Here is a 20,449-nt window from a genome sequence, read left to right on the forward strand (position 1 = left end):
GGAAGTACTGGAGCAAAACATTATGTTAGGTCATATATTAAAAAAATTACTGCTGAAGGTAAGGGAACAGTTACAAGTTTTAAGGCTGTTTATGACGGGGGGCATGGTAATACAAATCCCAAGGATGATCAGTCTAAGGCCATAACCCTAGCCACACTTAGGCAGGAGTAAGTTCCACTGAACATAGTGAACTTTCTTCTGAGTAAACACGGAAAGACAAAATCAGGCTGTGAGGAGGACTGTCCTGCTTTTTGCTGTGTTTACAACATAGGGCCAGATAGAACAAATGGGTCCTGCTAGTGGAAGCCCATGCAAGGACTTCAGCTAGGGCAATTCAGCTTTCCCTCACTCTTGCCCCCTTGCATGTCCACCACTGGCATGTGGGGTCAGGAGAACCCCCAGAACAGCACATGGGAGTGGGGTGGGGTGACAGAGAGGAGAGCTCATTCCATCAAGCAAGCTGACAGAGTGATCTCCTTAGTGCTACATTGAGTTCCTCCAATATGTTTACTTTCTGGTGTGCTTCGGTGGTGGCTAGTAATATTTTGACTTAGTAGGACTGCAATTTTTCAGCTTGCTGTTTTCATCGAAATAGGACTTGCATAGTTCTCATTTAGGAAAGTGCGCCATATCCTATTACACATGTGCCCATTGTCCCTTTCTCTCTAAAAACAAAACAAAAAAGCATCAATTATTCTCTCCACACTAGGGACAGGGAAAGAGTTTCCCTGTAAGAGGGTCTTAGTATGATTTCCAGATAAGATTTAATTCATTTTTTTAAAAAAAGGGGGGTTAGTCATAGCACATGACAAAAAGTTCCTGAACAAAAGAGCTTTTCAAATGCGAGGAAAACTTGCTTCCAGCTGCATAAAGTTTTCCTCTCCCCAAAAATTAGTTTAACCATTCATTATTCAAAATGATTGTTCTCTAAATTAAAAGAATAAAGTATGCCAACCAACAGACAAAAAATAGCTTGTTTCCTCTGAGCCAGGGCATGTTAGAGCACAGCAGAACATATCTGCAATGCATGGCTCAGTTCTGAAAATGTGAACTAAAAATCCCTGCTCATGTGCATAGTTGATCAGTGCCAGACTAATCATAATTTCACACTGCTCAAAGACTGGGGTGGCATGTAACAATACTCTGGAACTGCATGTGGCCCAGATCTAATAAAGGGCCTAAGATTTAAAAGGAGGGAACCAACAAAACCTTTATAGAGAAGAGGGTCTACACCCTGAGTGCATTATAGAGAGGTTCCCGCCTCATATCTCAGCCAATAGCCCCTCCAAAGAAGGTGGAAGGCAGAGCAAGGTTTCCACTCCTCAGGGATGGGTTAACACTCCTCACGCACATCTTTCCTGCGAGTGTGTATGTGGATGGCCCCTCCTGTCCCCAGCCCAAGCCTCGCCTACTGGCATGCAGCTCCCAACCATCCACCCACTGCTGCATGCGACCTTCTGGAGCAAAAAAGGTTGCTCGCCCTGACGGGGGTTTATAAAAAACTGGCATTTTGAATTGTTCTCAAAAAGGAAGCCAGTGCAGATTAAACAAAATTGGAGTGAGGTGTTCAAATCACTGGTGTCAACTATAGGGGGCCTTTTGCACCCACACTGTGAGGCCTCCGACGCAACTTCCAGGAGAAAGCAGAAGTCACATCTCAGACCTCACAAGGTCTTGGAATTCGTGTCCGAGGCCTCGTGGAGCCTCAGACGTGACTTTCAGGTGATGCCGTGGAGTGCACAATGTGACGTCATGACATCACATTACGTCACGTGTGCCGCTGGGCACCCCTAATCTGGGGCCCAAGTTGGCATCCCCACTCAAATTAAGATAATATAACTCTGAGTTTTTCTAAGTAAATTGAGGTTAGGAGAAATTTCATGAGAATTTATTTCTAAATTAATTTCAGCTTTAGTGTCAGAGGAGCAAGTAAGGGGTGCATCCTGAGTCATTAAGGACTGTAGGATTTGTGGCATGATGTACATGCAATTCTGCAAACTCTGAAGGTGACCTGGTGCAATGATTAATAATGATACAATCCTATTAACCTCAGTCTTAGCCAAAGGTAGGATGAGTGAATAAGAGATATCTCTGCACTTTCCAGTCGTAAGGACAGGTAAGCATTGCACAGCAACTTTGTTCTGACAAATGGTCTAATGCAGCTAATAATTCTTGCAAAAGGAAAATAAAATGATGTTAATGATGATGCAAGAACAAAAAGTGCAAGCTTTTACAATTATTTCTAGGCTCATGGATGCATTTTGAAAGATTAGGTCCCCTAAAAATGCTGTTGGATTTTTATAGCAAGAATTAATTGCGTGCTCCATATCTTAGACTTGGTAGTTTTAAAAAAGTTATTGAGAAAATGTATCTACCAGAATACATAGTGAGGAAGGCAATTCCTAGGCAAGGAAGAGCAAGTCACATAGGCAGACATTTTTAAAAAGACTACGGAGCCCTGCTGCTGGTAGTGGGAGGTTTGGACTGCACTCTAAGGCTGCAATCCTAACTTCACTTGCCCGGGAGTTAGTCCCATTGACTTCAGTAGGATTTACTTTTGAGTAGACTTGGTTAGGGTTGCACTGTTAAAAAAAGTAAATACAAAGAGTGATAAAATGGCACTGATCAGAAATTTAATGGTGAAGGCATGCTAAGTAGTGATAGGTTTGCTGACACACCACTGTGCATGCCAAATTTGGCACACAGCTTGGAAAAGAAAGAATAGTAGCATTGCAGCCATCCATACCTGCAGGTATCATGTTAGTCTATCATATCTGAGAAAAGTTGAGCCATGGGAAACAGAGGACAATTATTTGATTACAGCATCTTGTAGTTTTGTTGTAAAAAGTGAGTAAACGAGTCAACACTAAACCTTTCACCATTGTAGAAGATCCCTGGAACAGTGGTTCTTAAACTCCCCATGGACAACTTGAAAATTGCTGAGGGTGTTGGCAAACGACCTGATGCTTTTTCTGCCTGTTGTAGCAACTGTGAGGCAGTGTTCTAGGTGCTGTATGCTTTTCAGTGCTTCTTTTATTTCTTACAGATTGCATTACAATTTGAATTCCATTGAACTCAAATGGTAAAATAATAAAGGCAGCAAAAAAAATACAATTAAAAATCAGTATGAATATACATATAAAGGGATGGATTCAACCACAAGTCCAAAGACATGCCACAGAGCACCTGCATGAAACTCATGGACCACTGGTGATCCACAAACCACAGTCTGGGGAACCTCTGCCACAGAATACTTTGATCAGTGTGGAGAGGGAGCAGGATGCAAAAACTGCGGTGCTAGACCAATTTAATCAAAGTTGGGATTTTGTTTTTTGGTCCAAATGCATGTTACTCAAATTCTGCCTGCTTGGGCTTTTCACTCTTGAAACTGTTTGCTTTAGTTTGAGCAAGGAGAATGCAGATCAGCCATAAAGACTGCCATGAGCCTCTTTCCCCAGGAGCAGAATAATCTTTGTTGTATGTCAGTACAAGGTAGTCAGCCTATCTTCGCCCTATAGACAGTAACTATCAGACCCTAGCAGATTCAAGCAATAACCAATCAACTATTCCTATGGCAACAACTGCCCACTGTGATGTCTTGCCATGCAAAGATACTTACCTAGCTCTTCACGGGGGCAGGTACCACTCTACCCATTCTGTCCAAGGGGATTTTATCACCCACAGGAGTAATAATAAATCTGTGCTGAGCATAAATTCTGGTAAATCTAGGAGTATAAGGTTTCTTGGCAACTAACATTGAACCACCACAGTGCACTTTGTTTGCCAAGTTTAGGATTAATGTCACCTCTGAATTTGTAACTTCTTCCCTAGAGCAGTTGAGGAAAGCCTACATTGTTTCAGTAAGGTTCAGAATTCAACACCCTTTGTTTCCCACCAAAATTGGAACCGCCTACTGAATCAGGCCACCGGTTCCTCTGGTTCACAAATGGGGAACCTGTGGTGCTCCTAAATTTGTGGTACTATTTGTGCCAGTTGCTGATCATTGGCTATGCTGGTTAATGCTGATGGAAAGTAGAGCCCAAAAACAAATGGAGGGCATCCCTCATCCCTGTTCTAGACCAGCATTGTTTATCCAACTGGATAAGCAGCTGTCCAGGGATGAAGTAAGAGATCTTCTGACCATGCTATGTGGTGCTGAAATGCCAGTTCCTGCTGCTGGTGTGGTGTCATAGCATCATAAGGAAGCTTAATCAGACTGAGGACAGGAGTAGGAAGTCACCACAACCCAGTCTATTGAATCAGCCCATACATCTTCACTTGTAGGGAACAGAGTAGGTATTTCGTAATGCAAATAATCTAAAAATGTTGGCAAGAGAGGAATCTGATTTGTTTACGTAGGAGAATCACAGTGGTTCCAGGGTATGTTTTTTATAAGATTTGGAAACCATTTCCTGCTGGTTTTATTGGTTTCTCGTAGGCAAATGTAATTGCGGTCGAAATGTACTGAATAATTAAATATTTCATTTTTATGGTGCTTCACTGCAGTTTAAAAAAGTAAATGCTAATTTCATGGTCTTGTGGTTTCAAGTGTCCTAAGCGGTTTCATTTAACTGATTTTCTTGCATGTATAAAAGCAAACATCAGATCATAAATAGTCTGCACAGGCAAGGAACTGCAGCGGATTCTAGGCAAGTTAGATGCAGTGTCTTAAATACTATCTGCAACAAAGCACAGGTATTGAAAAATAATGCAACTGGAACGAAATTGTCCAGGAGAGAAAATAAGGTTCTGCTCTCTTGATTTGACCTCTGAGGAGAAAATGGCTCAGAATGGATTGGATGACATGTACAATACATTACTAATTAGGCAATTAGGATTGCTTTTAAGATGTGGAAATTGCGGTCAGGCTTCAGAGATATAGTACTATAAATGCACATTTTAAATAACTCCCTGCATTTCAAGTTGTTAAAATTAAATCAGCTGAGAAATGCTAACCAGGTGTGATTATGTTGCAGCCACACATAATGTGTGTGGGGTTTGGGGGGGGGGGCGCATGTGCATGTGGAGGAGGAAGGATGAGCAGTCAGACAGTCTCATGCTCTCAGTTTGGAGGGGCGGCAACTGTGGTAAACAAAGACCAACTATATATTTGAATCGCTGAATAAAAGCATCAATAAGAAAATTCACTAAAATCCTCTCACACTTTACTTCACCCAGTGGGTCTGTATGGTCACTGATGTATAGATGATGCTACAAAGCGGCACTGGACATAATGAAGTAAAAAGACATAACGAAGTAAAATGGGTTAGGGAATTCCATCAGCAATGGAAATAATGCTTGTCTCCCTCATTTGCTTCCTACCCTTGGCAGAAGCAGCTCAGGAGTACACAGGATCATCTCATTTCATCCTCACAACATTCCTGTAAAACAGACAGAGACACACACTATTTCCTGAGCTTTGTGGCTGAGTAGAGATTTGCACCTAGATCCCCTAGTTCAGATTTAGAGCTGTGTCTCTATTTTATTTTAAGCTGCTCCACAGTAAAAATGTGATAGACGTTATTTACAATTTACCACGAATCAACCTTCTAATGGTTGTACTATTGCTTGAATTTACTGCAGTGTTTCTAATTGGTATCAATGTGCAATAAATTTATTTCTCCTAGTGCAAAATATGCTTAAAAGTTACCAAAGAAGCAAAACTGAATGCAAATAGTTTTTTTTCCTAAAAGGCCAAGGGGCTGACTACAAATCTGTAAATTCCACAAGGGATTTTTCTGATATTCCAGATTGAACATGAACAAAAGAGACAGAATTTTAGTGCTAGATATTTTTTTAGTGGGCATGTGCCTGATTTAGAAGTGATGAAAACATTCAGAAATATCAAATGCTCTCGAACTGTTTATTTAACACACAACAGGAACCAAACTAGCAATTTGTCTTTTGTGTTAGAGATTATCTGTTCACTGACTAGAAGGGAACATTATTCACTTTTTATTAGTTTAAGAATGCCAAACTAAAAGAGATACACACACACATGTTAATTCTTCCTGGCTTGCTAGACCTCGCTAAGTCATATGTACTATATAGCAAATGTGTATCAACTACCAGTAGCAATGCACAGTAAACGTCATGAAAATACAAAGGTATTACCCCCAAAGGCAAACCTACACAGAATTTATGGATTCCTTTCGAAGGACGTTGGACTCAGTGGAGGGAAAAAAGTGACCACTATCTAATGGTGCCAAAAGAAAGCCCAGATATTAGGACTATACACACCACTGTGGTCCAGAATAAGAAGCAGGACAAAGAATTGGTGAATTGTAAGAACTTTCATTATTAGAAATTATCTAATGCCAGGACTTAAAAAACCTAGGGTTGCTATATTATTTTTGTTGAGTTGTGGTGTTTTTTTTTTGCAAAATTTCAAAAAATAAATAAATGAAGTTTTTGAGCTATTTTTAAGGAAAATCGCCAACATAGGCTACCATATGCCCTAAATTACCACAGGACCAGGGTTAATGTGATGTATGAACTGAGCCATAGTTAGAACCAAACTTTGCTTTAATGTGAACACCCAGCACACTGGTTTATACTGCTCAAATGTTCATGCTTGGTTCTTCACCTACTGCTGCTGCACTGCTGGGAAACTAACCAGAGCTAACCAAACAAATCTTCAGCAGCAACAAATTTGCTCCTTTCTTGCTGCTTGTGGTTTGTCTACAGAGAAACAGGCCATAACCTCAGGTTGGGATGTCATGACAAGACACACTCTGGCTTGTTTTCTGGCAGTGCAGGGAGAATAAGAGCGGAGGATGAGTGCAGTGAGAACTCTTCAGCTATGCATACAACATACTATGTTTCCACACTGAAGAGTCCATTTTAACTATGGTTTAATGGGTTGTGAAAACCAGGCCATTGTACATACCCTGTCCTCTTTTCTCATAGGAGTTTCTTTCACATGTCTAAAGAACCTGTTCAAAAATGTGCTTTTGTGTGTGAGAGACAGAGAGAAAGGATTCCCTCAGAAACAAACAAACAAGAAAACAAACAAAAAATGCAGCTATCCTTTGAATTTCACTCTTCTCTGAATATTGCAATATAGCTGTCCAGCCCAAAATGTGTACAAAAATGTGCAAATTTGGGGAAGGTGCATCCGTTAGTGAAAATAATGTAAAAATGCACTATATTAGGGTGAATTGCTTCCACAAAAATGTGTATAAGGCAAATTTTCATTCAGAAATGTATATTAGAGGAAATGCACAATAATTCACTTGCTAAGAAGCAAATTGTTGTTTGGATAAATTATAGAAGAGAAGTAGATAATTTGAGACAAGGCAGAGGAAAATCTCTTTCTATGGAAAATGTTGCACAGCTATAAGTATACAGCCCTGAAAACCGTGCAGTTCAAAAGTGAGCATGATGGAGACAATAATTCATAATAAAAGGCAATATACCCGTGGAGGAGAGTCACTTTATTTTTATTTTATTTTTTATTACAGATGAGATGGCTGGATCATGATTTTAATAATCATCCCAAGTGAATGAAGATATTATTATACAAGATTCTTGGTATGTATTTCACATTTTCTCTAGGGATTTCCCTTTTTAATTTGCAATTGTTATTACCAAGTATTTACACCCTCAAGAAAAGTACTTTGGAAAGTGGTCTCTTTTTCTCCTTCTAAGGGTGTCCATAAATCCTAGGTAATACATTTGCACTGGAGTACAGTAGCTTAGAACTTCTTGAAGTGGATCTAGGTTACCCAAAACAAGGGCCTATTGATGCAATCCCATGTCTACTTTCCTTTCCTCTTCCCCGCGGGTAGTAATGATAGTGTGACATGACACAATCACATTGTGCAATTTCCCTGCCCACCATGGTAGCCAGTGATGTGGACCAGGTTCAAATTACATAACAAGGTGTATTTTATTACTCCGGAAAGGGGAAGAGGAACTAGACAGAGGACATCTATTTTTTTTTTTTTTAAATAATATTTATTAAGATTTCCAAAAAAAAGAAAATACAGAAAGCAATAATTAAAATACGTTCATAGCCTTATTTTCATAAGACCACTTTCTGGGACTCCCCCCTTCCCCCACCCCTACCATATTCCTTTTTCATATTGTTGGCTCCACAAGCTCTCAGTTCTGAATAAAAACTTAATTTGTTTAAACCATTATTCGAATTTAAAATTTCTACGCTCCACATCAATACCCTTAATAAAACACAAAAAATTTCTTTCCCAGGGCCCACCCCATTTTCATTCCACAATTTCCCTTTTTTTTAATAATAGAAACACCCCACATAATAAAAATATCAGAAATAAGAAATAAAGAATATAAAAGATGAGACAAAGCCAGTTCAAAATAAAGAAGTTGACAAGCCTTTGGATTTTAGTTCTCCCCCCCTGTCCCCGGTTTAATTTCCCCCTGACCACCAAACCATATTATCCGCCTGGAATTCTTACAATCCATGAATCACCTATTTCCCCCAACTCCTTGCTGGTTTTTTTTTCTTTCCTTTTTTTCCCTTTCATAATTATTTTTAGAACACTTAACTTCAGATCTTTAATAAAGCTCCCCCCATTGTTCCTTCCAAATTATAGTCCAGTTTCCTCTTGTCCCGCTGCTGAAACGTTCTAATTCAGAAGCTTAGTAAGTCTGCAGGGATTATTGTTATTCAGGAACAAAAACTTGCGTTCAGTCCCTTCCTTTCTTCAATAGAAAATTCTATTGTCTCCTTTAGCTGAACACCCTGTAGACAAAATATTATTTCCGTTTTGCAGCTTTCCCAGAAGATAACCAGTCCTGTAAAATTCCAATGGTGTTTTTTTTCACTTACGACCATCTTTGTAATGTCCCGAAACTCCTCTAGGGGGATTGTTATAACTTTGTCTTCTCTAGTCCAAAAGTCCGATTGTTATCCATATTTTCGCCATTTTGTATCCAAGTTTTAACGAGTTGTAGCAAATTGTAACAAATTTAGCCAGCAAAGTTCTCATAATAAAATCCTCTCTGCTTTCCGACTTTGACAGCTACTTTGACAGCTGTCAAAATCTCCGACTCTTTTCGCCAGGCTCTCTCTTCAATCACCCCGGTTCCCGGGGGGGGGGTTACGTTTCTTCTCCCTCATTTCATCCTCCAGCACAGTTCTTATGATTCCCCATCGTGGAATTCTTAGTGATTATCAACAATACGAATCTTTTTGGACCTTGGTTTCCCCGTCCTTGTCTTGAAAGGTTTACAGTAGGGGGGGGGACTGACTTCCTTTTTGGATCCCCCCCCGCTCGTATCCAATTCAAAAAGAAATTCTTTTTTTCCTCCTTTTAAACCCAGTTTCCAAATTACTCACGGGTTGTTGTCTAAAAGTCCGAATTTTCAATAGAAGAAGTCAGCGCTCTCCGCCGGATGGCATGCGGCTGCGCTCGGCAGGGATAGCAGAGGACTCAAAGCACCACGCTTCTCCCCGGCACCCGATCCGTAGCCTTTAAAAAGGCTCCTTCACGAGTCGGGAGGGCGCTAGCGGTGCCAGCCGAGTCTCCATGTCCACGACCCTCGTGGCCGTGGTTTTTAAGGGTCCCCGCATCGCCGGTGCGGTAGGACCCAGCCCCTGCCGAGCAGACTCCCTCCGGAGCTCGGAGGGAGTCCGCCATTCGGCGATGGCGCCAACCCGGAAGTCCTTAGACAGAGGACATCTAGTTTAGTCCCACGCATGGAACAGCACTATATGAAAGATTATATAAAGCATTCTACAGACATTTAAAAAATCTTGCAGAAACCCAATTGCATGAGGAAATTTACTGAAACTATGGTGTGTCTGAAACGAGAGAGCAGAATAATCTCAACCCCTTAAATCTTTTTCTTCCTAAATTTACATACCATTCAGTATCTACTGAATAGAGGACCAGCATTGTATACACCCCTCTGACATTTTATAAATACATAATGAAAGGAGAAAGTATCGGTAGCAATTTTGTTCTATTAGGAATTGGACTGGAACAAGCAGAAACAGCCATCTAATTCTGCCATAAAGTGAATAATAACTTGGGCCACAAATGATCTGAAGGGATTCATATGCTGTTTCCTTATCTATCCCTCAAGACATTCTAGTCTCTAGATTTTTCGCATTTTCATTTTTTCCTTCCTATACACCAGTTACCTATAATAATTCGGTGTTGATGGATGCAAAAGAAAGAAACAACAGTGACAGGAAAATGTATTGCTTCTATTTGCAGTAAACGTCAGTGAACTTTTCCAACATTCTCTTGAGGGCAGTGAAAAGGAACTGCTATGTCACATTGTCTTTTATTTATGAAGAGAGGAGATCCTGCAGTAAAGTACCAAAAATGTAATAAATGGAGCAGGGGCAAGGGAGACACACACCCCTCCAAAAACTAGATAGGCAGAATTGCCCGCTGCCATATGTTGCTGTCTGCCCTTGATTGTACGCTTGACAATACTGATAGCAAGATCAATACTGACCTATCATCTCTCCTCTATTTGGGGAGCACAGTTACCCTAGTCTTGCCCTGTGAAGTGGGGCCATCAGTGGGAAACCACTGTTCCTTGTCCTCCTTACTCAGAAGAGGCTTCTGTGGTGTTTGTGCCTGGTCCAGCCATGGGGAAAGTAGCAGTTGACCAATATCAGGTCACGTTAGAAAAGGCCTAGAGCTACACTATCCAATTTATTTTGGTAGTGTACCTGCCCCCCCCCCCCCGTGAAATACACTTAAATTGTGACATCCTCTTTGCTTCTCTGACTAGTATTCGGTTCCTTCACATGTATGACCCAATTCAAACAAGATCAGACAGGGAACTGTATGACAACACAACACTATATAACCAATCTGATGGGCTACTTGAATGTATTACTGAGGACAATGTAAATGAATAAACAAACATTTCTTGAAATAGTGCTGAAAAATTACCCAAAAGGGGGAAATATTTTTTCAGATTACTGAAAATCTTTGTCCCCTGACAAAAATGGTGGGTGGGGGGAAAGCAAGTGTCTATTCAGGTCTTTAAAAAAGCCTTTGGATTATTTGTGTGTGCTTTAAAAAATTGATATTCATGGTATCCGAACATGGTGAGATCTTGAGGCTCTGGTGTCAGGTTGACTGCCTTTTGCTCATTCTGAGCTTACACCTCTGCTTAACAAAATGTGAAAGCAACAATATGCATGCGCTTTGTGAATATTTGATAGAACTGTTAAGTACGTTCGTTTCCATTAAGAAATTTTCAAAACGCAACATCCACAGGATGTAATTGAGAGCGGAAGGAATTAGCAGAGTGTCCTAAGGCACTTACCTGGCCGATGTGCCTTTGGAACAGCCATGTTCGTCACGCGTCCTGCATCCTGAGGTTTGGGAGGCGATGCAGTAAATCTGCAAATCCCCGATTCGGATGGGGTGCTTGAGGTCAGGCTGTCTGTATATTCATTAGTCCCTGCCGTAAGCTGCTCTGATGATGTGTCTGATATGAAGCATTCTGTGATGGTAAACTTGGCATGTCGCAGCTGCTCTTCCATCTTGGCATGTTCATATGCTCTTGCCAGCTCTTCATAGGTGGAGGAGGCACTTTCCGTGGAGACCATGCTGCTCCTTGCTCGGTCTAAACACCAGAAGGCGAAAGAAAGAAAGAACAGGCAATCACTTCAGCATGGGTTTTTAATCTACCAAAGTCCACTATTTAGCTCTTGCACACTAGTCAGCTTGGGCAATAAGAGCATTCTGGTATAGCAAGGTAAAAAGGTTATGCTTTCCTGGCAGTTTTCTGGACTTGCATCATAAAAACCATGTTTTACTTGTGGAGGGAAAAAAAAAGAGGATATTCAGCAGTGAAAGAGCTGTAAATATTTTTGTTTCCATTAGCACCTTTTTCCCTTTATGATTCCAGATTTAGTGTTTGCAAATACGAGACAGAAGGGATAATTGCAGCCCACAGAGAACAGTACTTGTTGTGCTCATTTTCTCACACTTCAGCACACATTTCATGTAATGAAGCTCCTGTGGTGAATTGTTATTGTTGCACATCGCCCCAGTCTCAGAGAGGTGCAAGATTCCAGGGTTTCCAGGCACATACCCAGGGTTTATGTTTCCTTTTAGAAATGAGGCCAGTGGAGAATGTTGCCTCTTTATAATTTATAGTTTATTTACACATATATACAATCTGAGCCTACAATGGAGGGGTTCATAGCACTAACACCCCAAAAGGGTCTTGTTTCTCAAACAGCCTTGGATTCAAACAGACATGAAACACTGCTGTCAAACGTTGCTCTCTGTCTCTCCGACTCTCTAAACTCAGGCTTCTTCCTTCTAAGTAACAGCATGCTGGGTTGGGCCCCCACCCATTGCCACTTCTCACAGAGCCCCTTTCCTTTGTTTCCCTTAATGGCCCATCACCCAGGCTATCACCTCAACAGAGAAAGCTAGTCTGGTTTATAATTTAACACTTGCTGGATCCAGGGGTTAGAAGGATCTTGCATACAGTCTCCCCCCCCCCCCAAAAAACCCCTTCATAATATTTTTATAGTGAGACAACACAGACACAAAATATGGCCTGTTCTGTTATCTTGTTGTTATTTACAAGGAAGTTGCTTTATACCAGGTCAGGCCATCAAGCTCAGTACAGTCATACCTTGGGTTACAGCCGCTTCAGGTTGCGTTTTTTTGGGTTGCGGACTGCCGAAACCTGGAAGTAGCAGAACGGGTTACTTCTGGGTTTCGGCGGTCGTGCATGCACAGAAGCGCTAAATTGTGCTTTGCGCATGCACAGAAGCGACGAATCGCAACCCGCGCATACGCAGATGTGGGTTGCGAACGCTGCAGGTTGCAAACATGCATCCCGCACAGATCACGTTCGCAACCCAAGCGTCCACTGTATTGTCTACACTGACAGTAGCTATCCAGACTGAGATCTCTTCCTGCGCTACCTTGAGGTGACAGGGAGTGAACCCAGGGCCATCTGCATGCAAAGCAGATGCCTTAACCCATTAAGCTATGGCCCTTCCAAGTCAGTCTGCCCATTCCACACAACATATCCCATAAATAGGTATATTGGTCACCATTAGCCTGCCTGGAAGCTGCTGTTGATCTGAGCCTACCAAGTCAATAGCAGCATAACTACAAATGTGAATGTGTAAAAAAGGGTTTTGGGATTCAGGCACCACTATCATTAACATTAATGGGAGTTGTGCAGCTGTTTCCTCCTGTTAGCAGTGCATTATTCGAAACATAAATTTAGTTGAAGCAAATGAAATTATATGCACAAAATGTATCCTCATCTCACCTCCCACAGTACTTCTTAAATTATCTCATTTCAGGTACTTTCTCATACAAAGCATACTGAGATGAGAGCTTATCCTCTTACACTTAGTAGATGGTTCAGGAATTTTAGATGGGAGGAAAATGTTTGGGTGGGGGATAGGAGTCTCCTAACAGCTATCAGCAGCCCTAACAAACTACAATTTCCAGGATTCTTTGGTGGGAAGCTATGGCTGTTTCAGGTGTTACAATACTGCTTAAATGCATAGTACAGATGGAGCCGGACTTATCATATCATGGCAATAAATGCAGGCAACCCTGTTTCAGGAAAGGAAAGGCCTTGGTGGTCCATCCTTGGTGTGTCCTCATGTAACAAGGGAATGGTGAATATCATAATGATCTAGCATTTTTCTAGTATAGTAATCACACTGAAATTCATTTCAACAGCATTATTTCATCTGGTAAGGTAAAGGTAAAGGGACCCCTGACCATTAGGTCCAGTCGTGGCCGACTCTCGCTTTATTGGCCAAGGGAGCCGGCGTACAGCTTCTGGGTTATGTGGCCAGAATGACTAAGCCACTTCTGGTGAACCAGAGCAGCGCACGGAAATACCGTTTACCTTCCCGCCAGAGCGGTACCTATTTATCTACTTGCACTTTGATGTGCTTTCGAACTACTAGGTTGGCAGGAGCTGGGACTGAGCAACGGGAGCTCACCCCATCGTGGGGAGTCAAACTGCTGACCTTCTATCGGCAAGTCCCAGGCTCTGTGGTTTAACCCACAGCGCCACCCGTGTCCCATTTCATCTGGTAGGAAGGAGCAAAATTTCTGTAGAATGTGGCTTTCCTAATAGAACCAAGGTTAGTATTGAAGAAATCGTATTTAAAAGCTCACATTCTGAAGCTTATTATCATGATTGTTCTGTAATGATGAAATGCCTGAATAGAACTTTTAGATTGTCTCCCTTTTTGGCCCCAGGTGAGATTGTCTGGCTTGTCCATACCCACTATCTAGCCCATAAAATAATAAGGCTTGTTAGTGAAATGTTTTGAAAGCATAGCTGGATACTTACTGGAGTGGACCTTTCATACTTCCCAGCTATTGATGTCTGGACAGAGCTTCTTAATTGGCTTCGGATGGCTGTTTTGATTGACATTTGGTACTGTCACTTCAAGTTCATTATTGCTTACCTCCCTGGTTCTCTTACTGCCAGGTGGCCCAGGAAGGCAAGTCTGAGAGTTACTGTAGAGCTGGCTAGCTCATTTTTTCATTCATATTGAACAACTTTCACAAATCATTTTAGTTCTACATCCTCCAAGAAGGATGGTTTTCCCCACCCCCACAAAATTAGTTCCAAAGTATATCGCTGCCATTAGTTCTTCATGAAAATTTGCTAGGATTTTAGTGTGAACTTCTCCTAATAGACACATATCATACTGAATTGTGCTCAATATATTCAGTTTTGCAGAGAAATTTTTGCATGTTATTTTCATAATATATGCACTGTAATGCACACTTTAGTATATACAATTTTGTACAAATTCAGGGAAGTGCACATTTCAAATCATGGCTGGACTACAGTTTGTGTATTATTTCAGTAAATGTGAATTAGGTAGGTTCACCTTTAAATGTTAATTGGATTGAATTTCTCCCCCATCCTTATAGAATATAGCCCTCTGGCTAGAACACTTTCTTTTGTATTTGAAGAGATACCCATCACATCTTGGACAAGGTGATACCCCTCCAACTTAAAGAAGAGGGCAGAAAGAGAGAGAACCCCCTTCAGCAATTTCCATTATGATGAGTTTCTAGCTGGAGTTAATTACAGCTGGGGGAGTAGGGCTCAAAAGCAGTTCCCTTTGGACCTGCTGACTATTGAAAGAACTTCTGTTTGTGCTCCATTCTGTATTTTCATGAATATTACAAATAACTACGTAAGTCCCCAGTGTCCCTTCATTCAAAGGGGAGAATTCAACAATAGAGTGGTAGAATCATAGAATCATAGAGTTGGAAGAGACCACAAGGGCTATCAAGTCCAACCCCCTGCCAAGCAGGAAACACCATCAGAGCACTCCTGACATATGGTTGTCAAGCCTCTGCTTAAAGACCTCCAAAGAAGGAGACTCCACAACACTCCTTGGCAGCAAATTCCACTGTCGAACAGCTCTTACTGTCAGGAAGTTCTTCCTAATGTTTAGGTGGAATCTTCTTTCTTGTAGTTTGGATCCATTGCTCCGCGTCCGCTTCTCTGGAGCAGCAGAAAACAACCTTTCTCCCTCCTCTATGTGACATCCTTTTATATATTTGAACATGGCTATCATATCACCCCTTAACCTCCTTTTCTCCAGGCTAAACATGCCCAGCTCCCTTAGCCGCTCCTCATAAGGCATCGTTTCCAGGCCTTTGACCATTTTGGTTGCCCTCCTCTGGACACGTTCCAGTTTGTCAGTGTCCTTCTTGAACTCTGGTGCCCAGAACTGGTACCTCAGGTTAAGAACTTAACTCATTCTGGAGGTCTGTTCTTAACCTGAAACTGTTCTTAACCTGAAGCACCACTTAGCTAATGGGGCCTCCCGCTGTTGCTGCGCCGCCAGAGCACGATTTCTGTTCTCATCCTGAAGCAAAGTTGTTAACCCGAGGTACTATTTCTGGGTTAGCGGAGTCTGTAACCTGAAGCGTATGTAACCCGAGGTACCACTGTACAGTAATAGTATATGCACTTTTGGATGAGGGTGTGGTCAGATTTTTTAGTTACAAAAATTCAACCTGGTAACAGTGAGAGCAAGTCTCAGGGCTCATGCACTTCCATGTCTTTCAGACCACAAGAAGAGCATAAGGTTCAATCATGCTGTATTCTTTAGGTCTCCACAATGCTGTCCTACTGCAGTCCTGAGGAAAATCCCTCCTCTGTTTGCTTTAGGGCAGTGATTGCCAAACTTGGCTCTCCAGCTGTTTTGGGACTACAATTCCCATCATTCCTGACCACTGGTCCTGTTAGCTAGGGATGATGGGAGTTGTAGTCCCAAAACAGCTGGAGTGCCATCACTGCTTTAGGGGAAAGCCCCCCCACTGGTACTAATGGGAATTTCCTCCCAAAGCCAACAGCAACTTCAGAAGATAACATTTCCTCAGGTCCTCAGCACAGGAGAAAAATTTAATCCCCCCCCCCATCTTCTGCTATGCCACTAAATACAAGCCCTCTCCAACTTCTGCCTGCTGCTATTAACATGTGGAAACAGCTCTAAGGGTTAAATGTAAAGATGCATTTATTGTCGTATCTGGTTGGGTGCTCAGCTAAAATCAAATATGCTACATCAAATACAGCAAATGTCCTGTTCTGATTATAATGTTGTCTTGAATCTGAAGTCTAGGAACAAAGAGTATACCTGTGTCTTGTGATGGGCTGACACTGTAGCTGTCGCTTTCTTTATCCACTGACCCTGCTGCCCTGGGTGTTGGTAGCCTCCAGTCTGTTGTTAAGGTGTGGGCTGATATTGTGGGATGAGGTCTGTTGAGAGTCCATTGGCTAGCATATCTGTTGCGAGCTGTGGGCCCAGCTTTTGCATTCCTCCTTGTTGTAGGATCTGCAGTGAAAACACAGAGGTAATGTTGGCGCTGAATACTTGATTAGTCAAGAACAGAAGCTGAGCGACTGGCTGAACAGAATTACTGCTGAGTGATGGAGCCTCAGGATGGAAATGAATACCAGTGGGGCCTATCTGTAGGCATATACATTTATTATCAGTTTCTATCAGCATCTATGATATATAAGTTTCAAAGATATTCCAAACCTTTATTATTGCAAGTATGGCAAACCTTTGACCCTTCAGATTGTGCTGAACTACAACTCCCATCAGCCCCAGCAAGCATGGCTGATGGTCAGGGGTGAAGGAAATTGTAGTTTAGCAATATATGGAGGGTCAAAAGTTTCCCGCACCTGCATTATTGGCTCATTTTTCTTTGACAAAGCTTGATTTCCAGGCAAGTGATCATTTTGTATATCATGTGGACTAAATTCTGTTTGAGGATTTTTTAAAAAGCATTATCTAGAAATCAATAATTAAAGAATTGTGTCCGATGTCTGATACCCATTTACTTTTTTTTTTTAAAGAATGGGTGGGTATGGATTTTGTGGAAATAGTATTAGGACATTAAAGCAGAGGGAAAAGATTTTTCTTTTGAAGCATCTGAGAGGGTTTTCATAGAATCATAGAGCTGGTGTTACTAAGACTGGGATATAATAGTATTAAACATATAAATTCAAACTTATTAAATAGGTTATTTGATTGGGCTCTTTTTATTATTATTAAAATAGAAAAGCCGCTCCTTTTACATTGCTTTGAAACTATTTAAAAAGGAGTGAGTTAAGGATAAGTCATAGAAGGATTATTCATGATTCATCCCTTCTCATTGACAGATTGGCAGGTTTCTTACTTACAAAGCCATTTAAAAATGCAAACTGTCCATATGTTGTTCACTGTTTGAGATTAGGCTAATAACCAGCACACACACGCATAAAAAAGGGACAATCAGCAATAAAAATGGTGTCCCATCTTTTCTGTGGAGCAAAGACAATAGCTGGATGAATAGCTCAGCAAAACAAAACCAGCTCAATTTAATGGTATGCCACAGCTTTATATATTGATTATGCAATGCATTTTGTAAACTTCATATAATCAGTGCCAAAATGTTAGGAAAGATTCCACGCATTAGCAAACTGTACTGGATTCTTGTCAAAATGAAAAACTTCAGAATGATGTATCTGCTTACTCAGTATCTCTTCTGTGCAATGGGTTTTGTAAATCACACACAATCAAAGCCAGACTGTTGGGAAATATTCCAAACGTTGGAAAACTTATTGGTTTTTTTCTAAATTTAAAAAGCTTTGACTATCATACTTGCTTGCTGATCAGTATTTTACATTGCAACTTCACAGTAAAAGAAAACTTACAAGAACCAGTGCGGAAGACGGCAGATCAATTTCTATTGGCAGGGAAGGGAATCGGCAGCAACACATAACTCAGGTGTTATATTTTCTCTAGAACGCAAGGGCCTCTGCAGATGGGCCCAAAATATACTCATTATTCAAAGCAATGAAAAAGTGCTAGCTCTGATCCAGCACCAGTGTGGCTGCATCCGACCCCACATTATGTACTGGGGTGGGGGGCAGGGTGTCACTTACCAGGAAGGAGAGAGGGAGGACCAAGGAAGCAGAAAGGGCAGGGCAGGGTAAATGAACTAGCAGTTCATTTGCATAGCGCCACCCTCTCTGCTGCCTCGCCCTGTACCCTCCTGGTAAGCAACAGACTTTACAGCATATTTATTTATTTTTTATATTAGAACCACAAAACATCTTTAATACTTACTTGTTCCTGGCCGGGCGTCAGAAACGTCTACCAGTGGTCCAGTGGCTTGTGAGACAGACTGGTAATGCACTGTGTGTGTAACAGTCAACGACTTCTGTTTCGATGTCTCCCCAAAATCAGCATCAGTTAACAAGACTGTAGATCGATCATCTGCGAGAAAGGCAATCACAGAGCAGAATATCTTAATGGTGTCCCGCTTTTGGCTGATTTTCTAAGAATGAATGAATGAATATCACTTCTATAGTCTTCACTACATCTTAGAATGTAATAACTTGGCAAATGAATTTTGTCTCGCCTTGCTTTTGCCCAGAGCTAATTAACAAGGGAAGAAATCTTTTTTTCAGGTGAGAAACTTTTCCCCCACCATAGTAAGGACTAACATGGAAAGTACTGTTTACTTCCAGTATGACTCCTCCGCCCCCAGATATATGAATAATGGCAAAAAGGCAAGATGTAAAAGTGATGCTGCGGTGATTATAGAAATCGCAGAAAAGTGCACTACTTCTGCATGTCATATGCTTCTTCATGCACTGGCAGCTCCACAGTACATAATGGCATGTGCATGGAAGAGAAATTCTTGCCCAAAATGGCTCTGTAAACTTTCCCTTTTTCCACACAGTCCTGCAGTACCCTATTTTAATAGTATCAATATCAACTTACTCCCTCCCCCCTCAAGTATATTATCTCTTTATGAGAGAACACATCAACAAATACCATTTCCTTCTGACTCGAGTTGATAGCTTTCCTTTTCCTTTTAAGCTATAATTAGATACGGGGTGTTATGAGTTAAGAAAAATAAGCAGTTTAAGTAGGCGGCAGAAAACATAAAAAGATGACAATGGGTCTGTTCCAACCCTACAGGAGTTAATGGTGAACCACCCACTGCCACTGAAGCTTGTAAAAACAATCTATTTCTATGCATCGTACTATCAGGATTGACACATTTAACTTCCACCTACATTGCTGCAGTCACTACTGGATATTCTTAATAGCAGTAAGAACTACAGGGAATGCAAACAGTGAAGTACCGTATGACTTTTAAATATATTTTCCAGACAGGCTGCCAACGGTGGGACAATCAAGTATTTCCTAAACATTTCCTCCCCCTGCCCCCCCGGATAAGAAACCATTAACATGAAGAACCATGCATAATAATACTAAATATACATTTTGCCCAAAAAAGGTCTTAAGTAGGATGAACACAATTCTCCACCCCTGGCAAAAAGAGCTGCCTCTTTTCAAGTTGGCAATAAAACCTCTGGGCAATGAGCCATGTGGAAGCTCACCAAAGGTCTGGATCATGGCTCGCTACTCTGTGTTAGACACAGCCTATTACAGAAGCAACGATCAGGTTGCATCTGCAGCAGCCACACATTTAAAACATGCCCCCACCAAAGTATCATGGGAACTGTAGTTTGCTAAGGATGCTGGGAACTGTAGCTCTGGGAATGATAAACAGAGTATATGCAACCTGCATCTGCACTACAAACTCTGCTGCCCATGGACTGCAACACATGGGTAAATCCCCCCCCCCAGTGTGATAAAACTTGGCAGCAGAGAAACAGCAGAGAAGCAAAATTAGGAAAATAAACAAAGTAGAAACCAAATGCAGGATTAGCCACTTTTAAAGCGAGCCCTGCCATCACTGCACTTTTCCAAGAGCTGGATCATTAGGTGTTCTGTGTTCCCACTGGATGCCCCGGCTTAGCAATTCTGAAAATCTGGATTCACAAGGTGAGCCACCAGTGTTCAACTTTAGAAATCCTGATCCAAGGAATGATTTGTCTAGGGGTTTTCTGACAGCAAGGTCAAGTGCATAAAATGTATTGAGGGATGAGTCTATACTTACCCAGAGGC

The 20,449-nt window shown here is 41.4% G+C and overlaps 1 protein-coding gene and 1 long non-coding RNA gene across 2 annotated transcripts in view; one reads left to right on the forward strand and one right to left on the reverse strand.

Annotated features, from left to right (window-relative positions):
- Window positions 1–20,449, forward strand: part of LOC308476711 — a 57,941-nt gene that overhangs the window by 37,188 nt on the left and 304 nt on the right. Inside the window, exon 2 of the long non-coding RNA XR_013986063.1 lies at window positions 7,464–7,533. This is a non-coding gene — a long non-coding RNA (uncharacterized lncRNA). The remainder of the gene's footprint in view (window positions 1–7,463; window positions 7,534–20,449) is intronic.
- The window catches only part of DSCAM (DS cell adhesion molecule), a 321,009-nt gene that overhangs the window by 18,071 nt on the left and 282,489 nt on the right, over window positions 1–20,449 (reverse strand). Inside the window, exons 30-32 of the mRNA XM_081004411.1 lie at window positions 18,593–18,742; window positions 16,613–16,810; window positions 11,272–11,574 (exon numbers count right to left, since the gene is read on the reverse strand). Of these exons, the coding sequence (XP_080860537.1) occupies window positions 11,272–11,574; window positions 16,613–16,810; window positions 18,593–18,742 (651 nt within the window). The remainder of the gene's footprint in view (window positions 1–11,271; window positions 11,575–16,612; window positions 16,811–18,592; window positions 18,743–20,449) is intronic.

The sequence above is a fragment of the Podarcis pityusensis genome (assembly GCF_964106645.2).
Source record: "Podarcis pityusensis genome assembly, chromosome: 4".
Taxonomy (NCBI): domain Eukaryota; kingdom Metazoa; phylum Chordata; class Lepidosauria; order Squamata; family Lacertidae; genus Podarcis; species Podarcis pityusensis.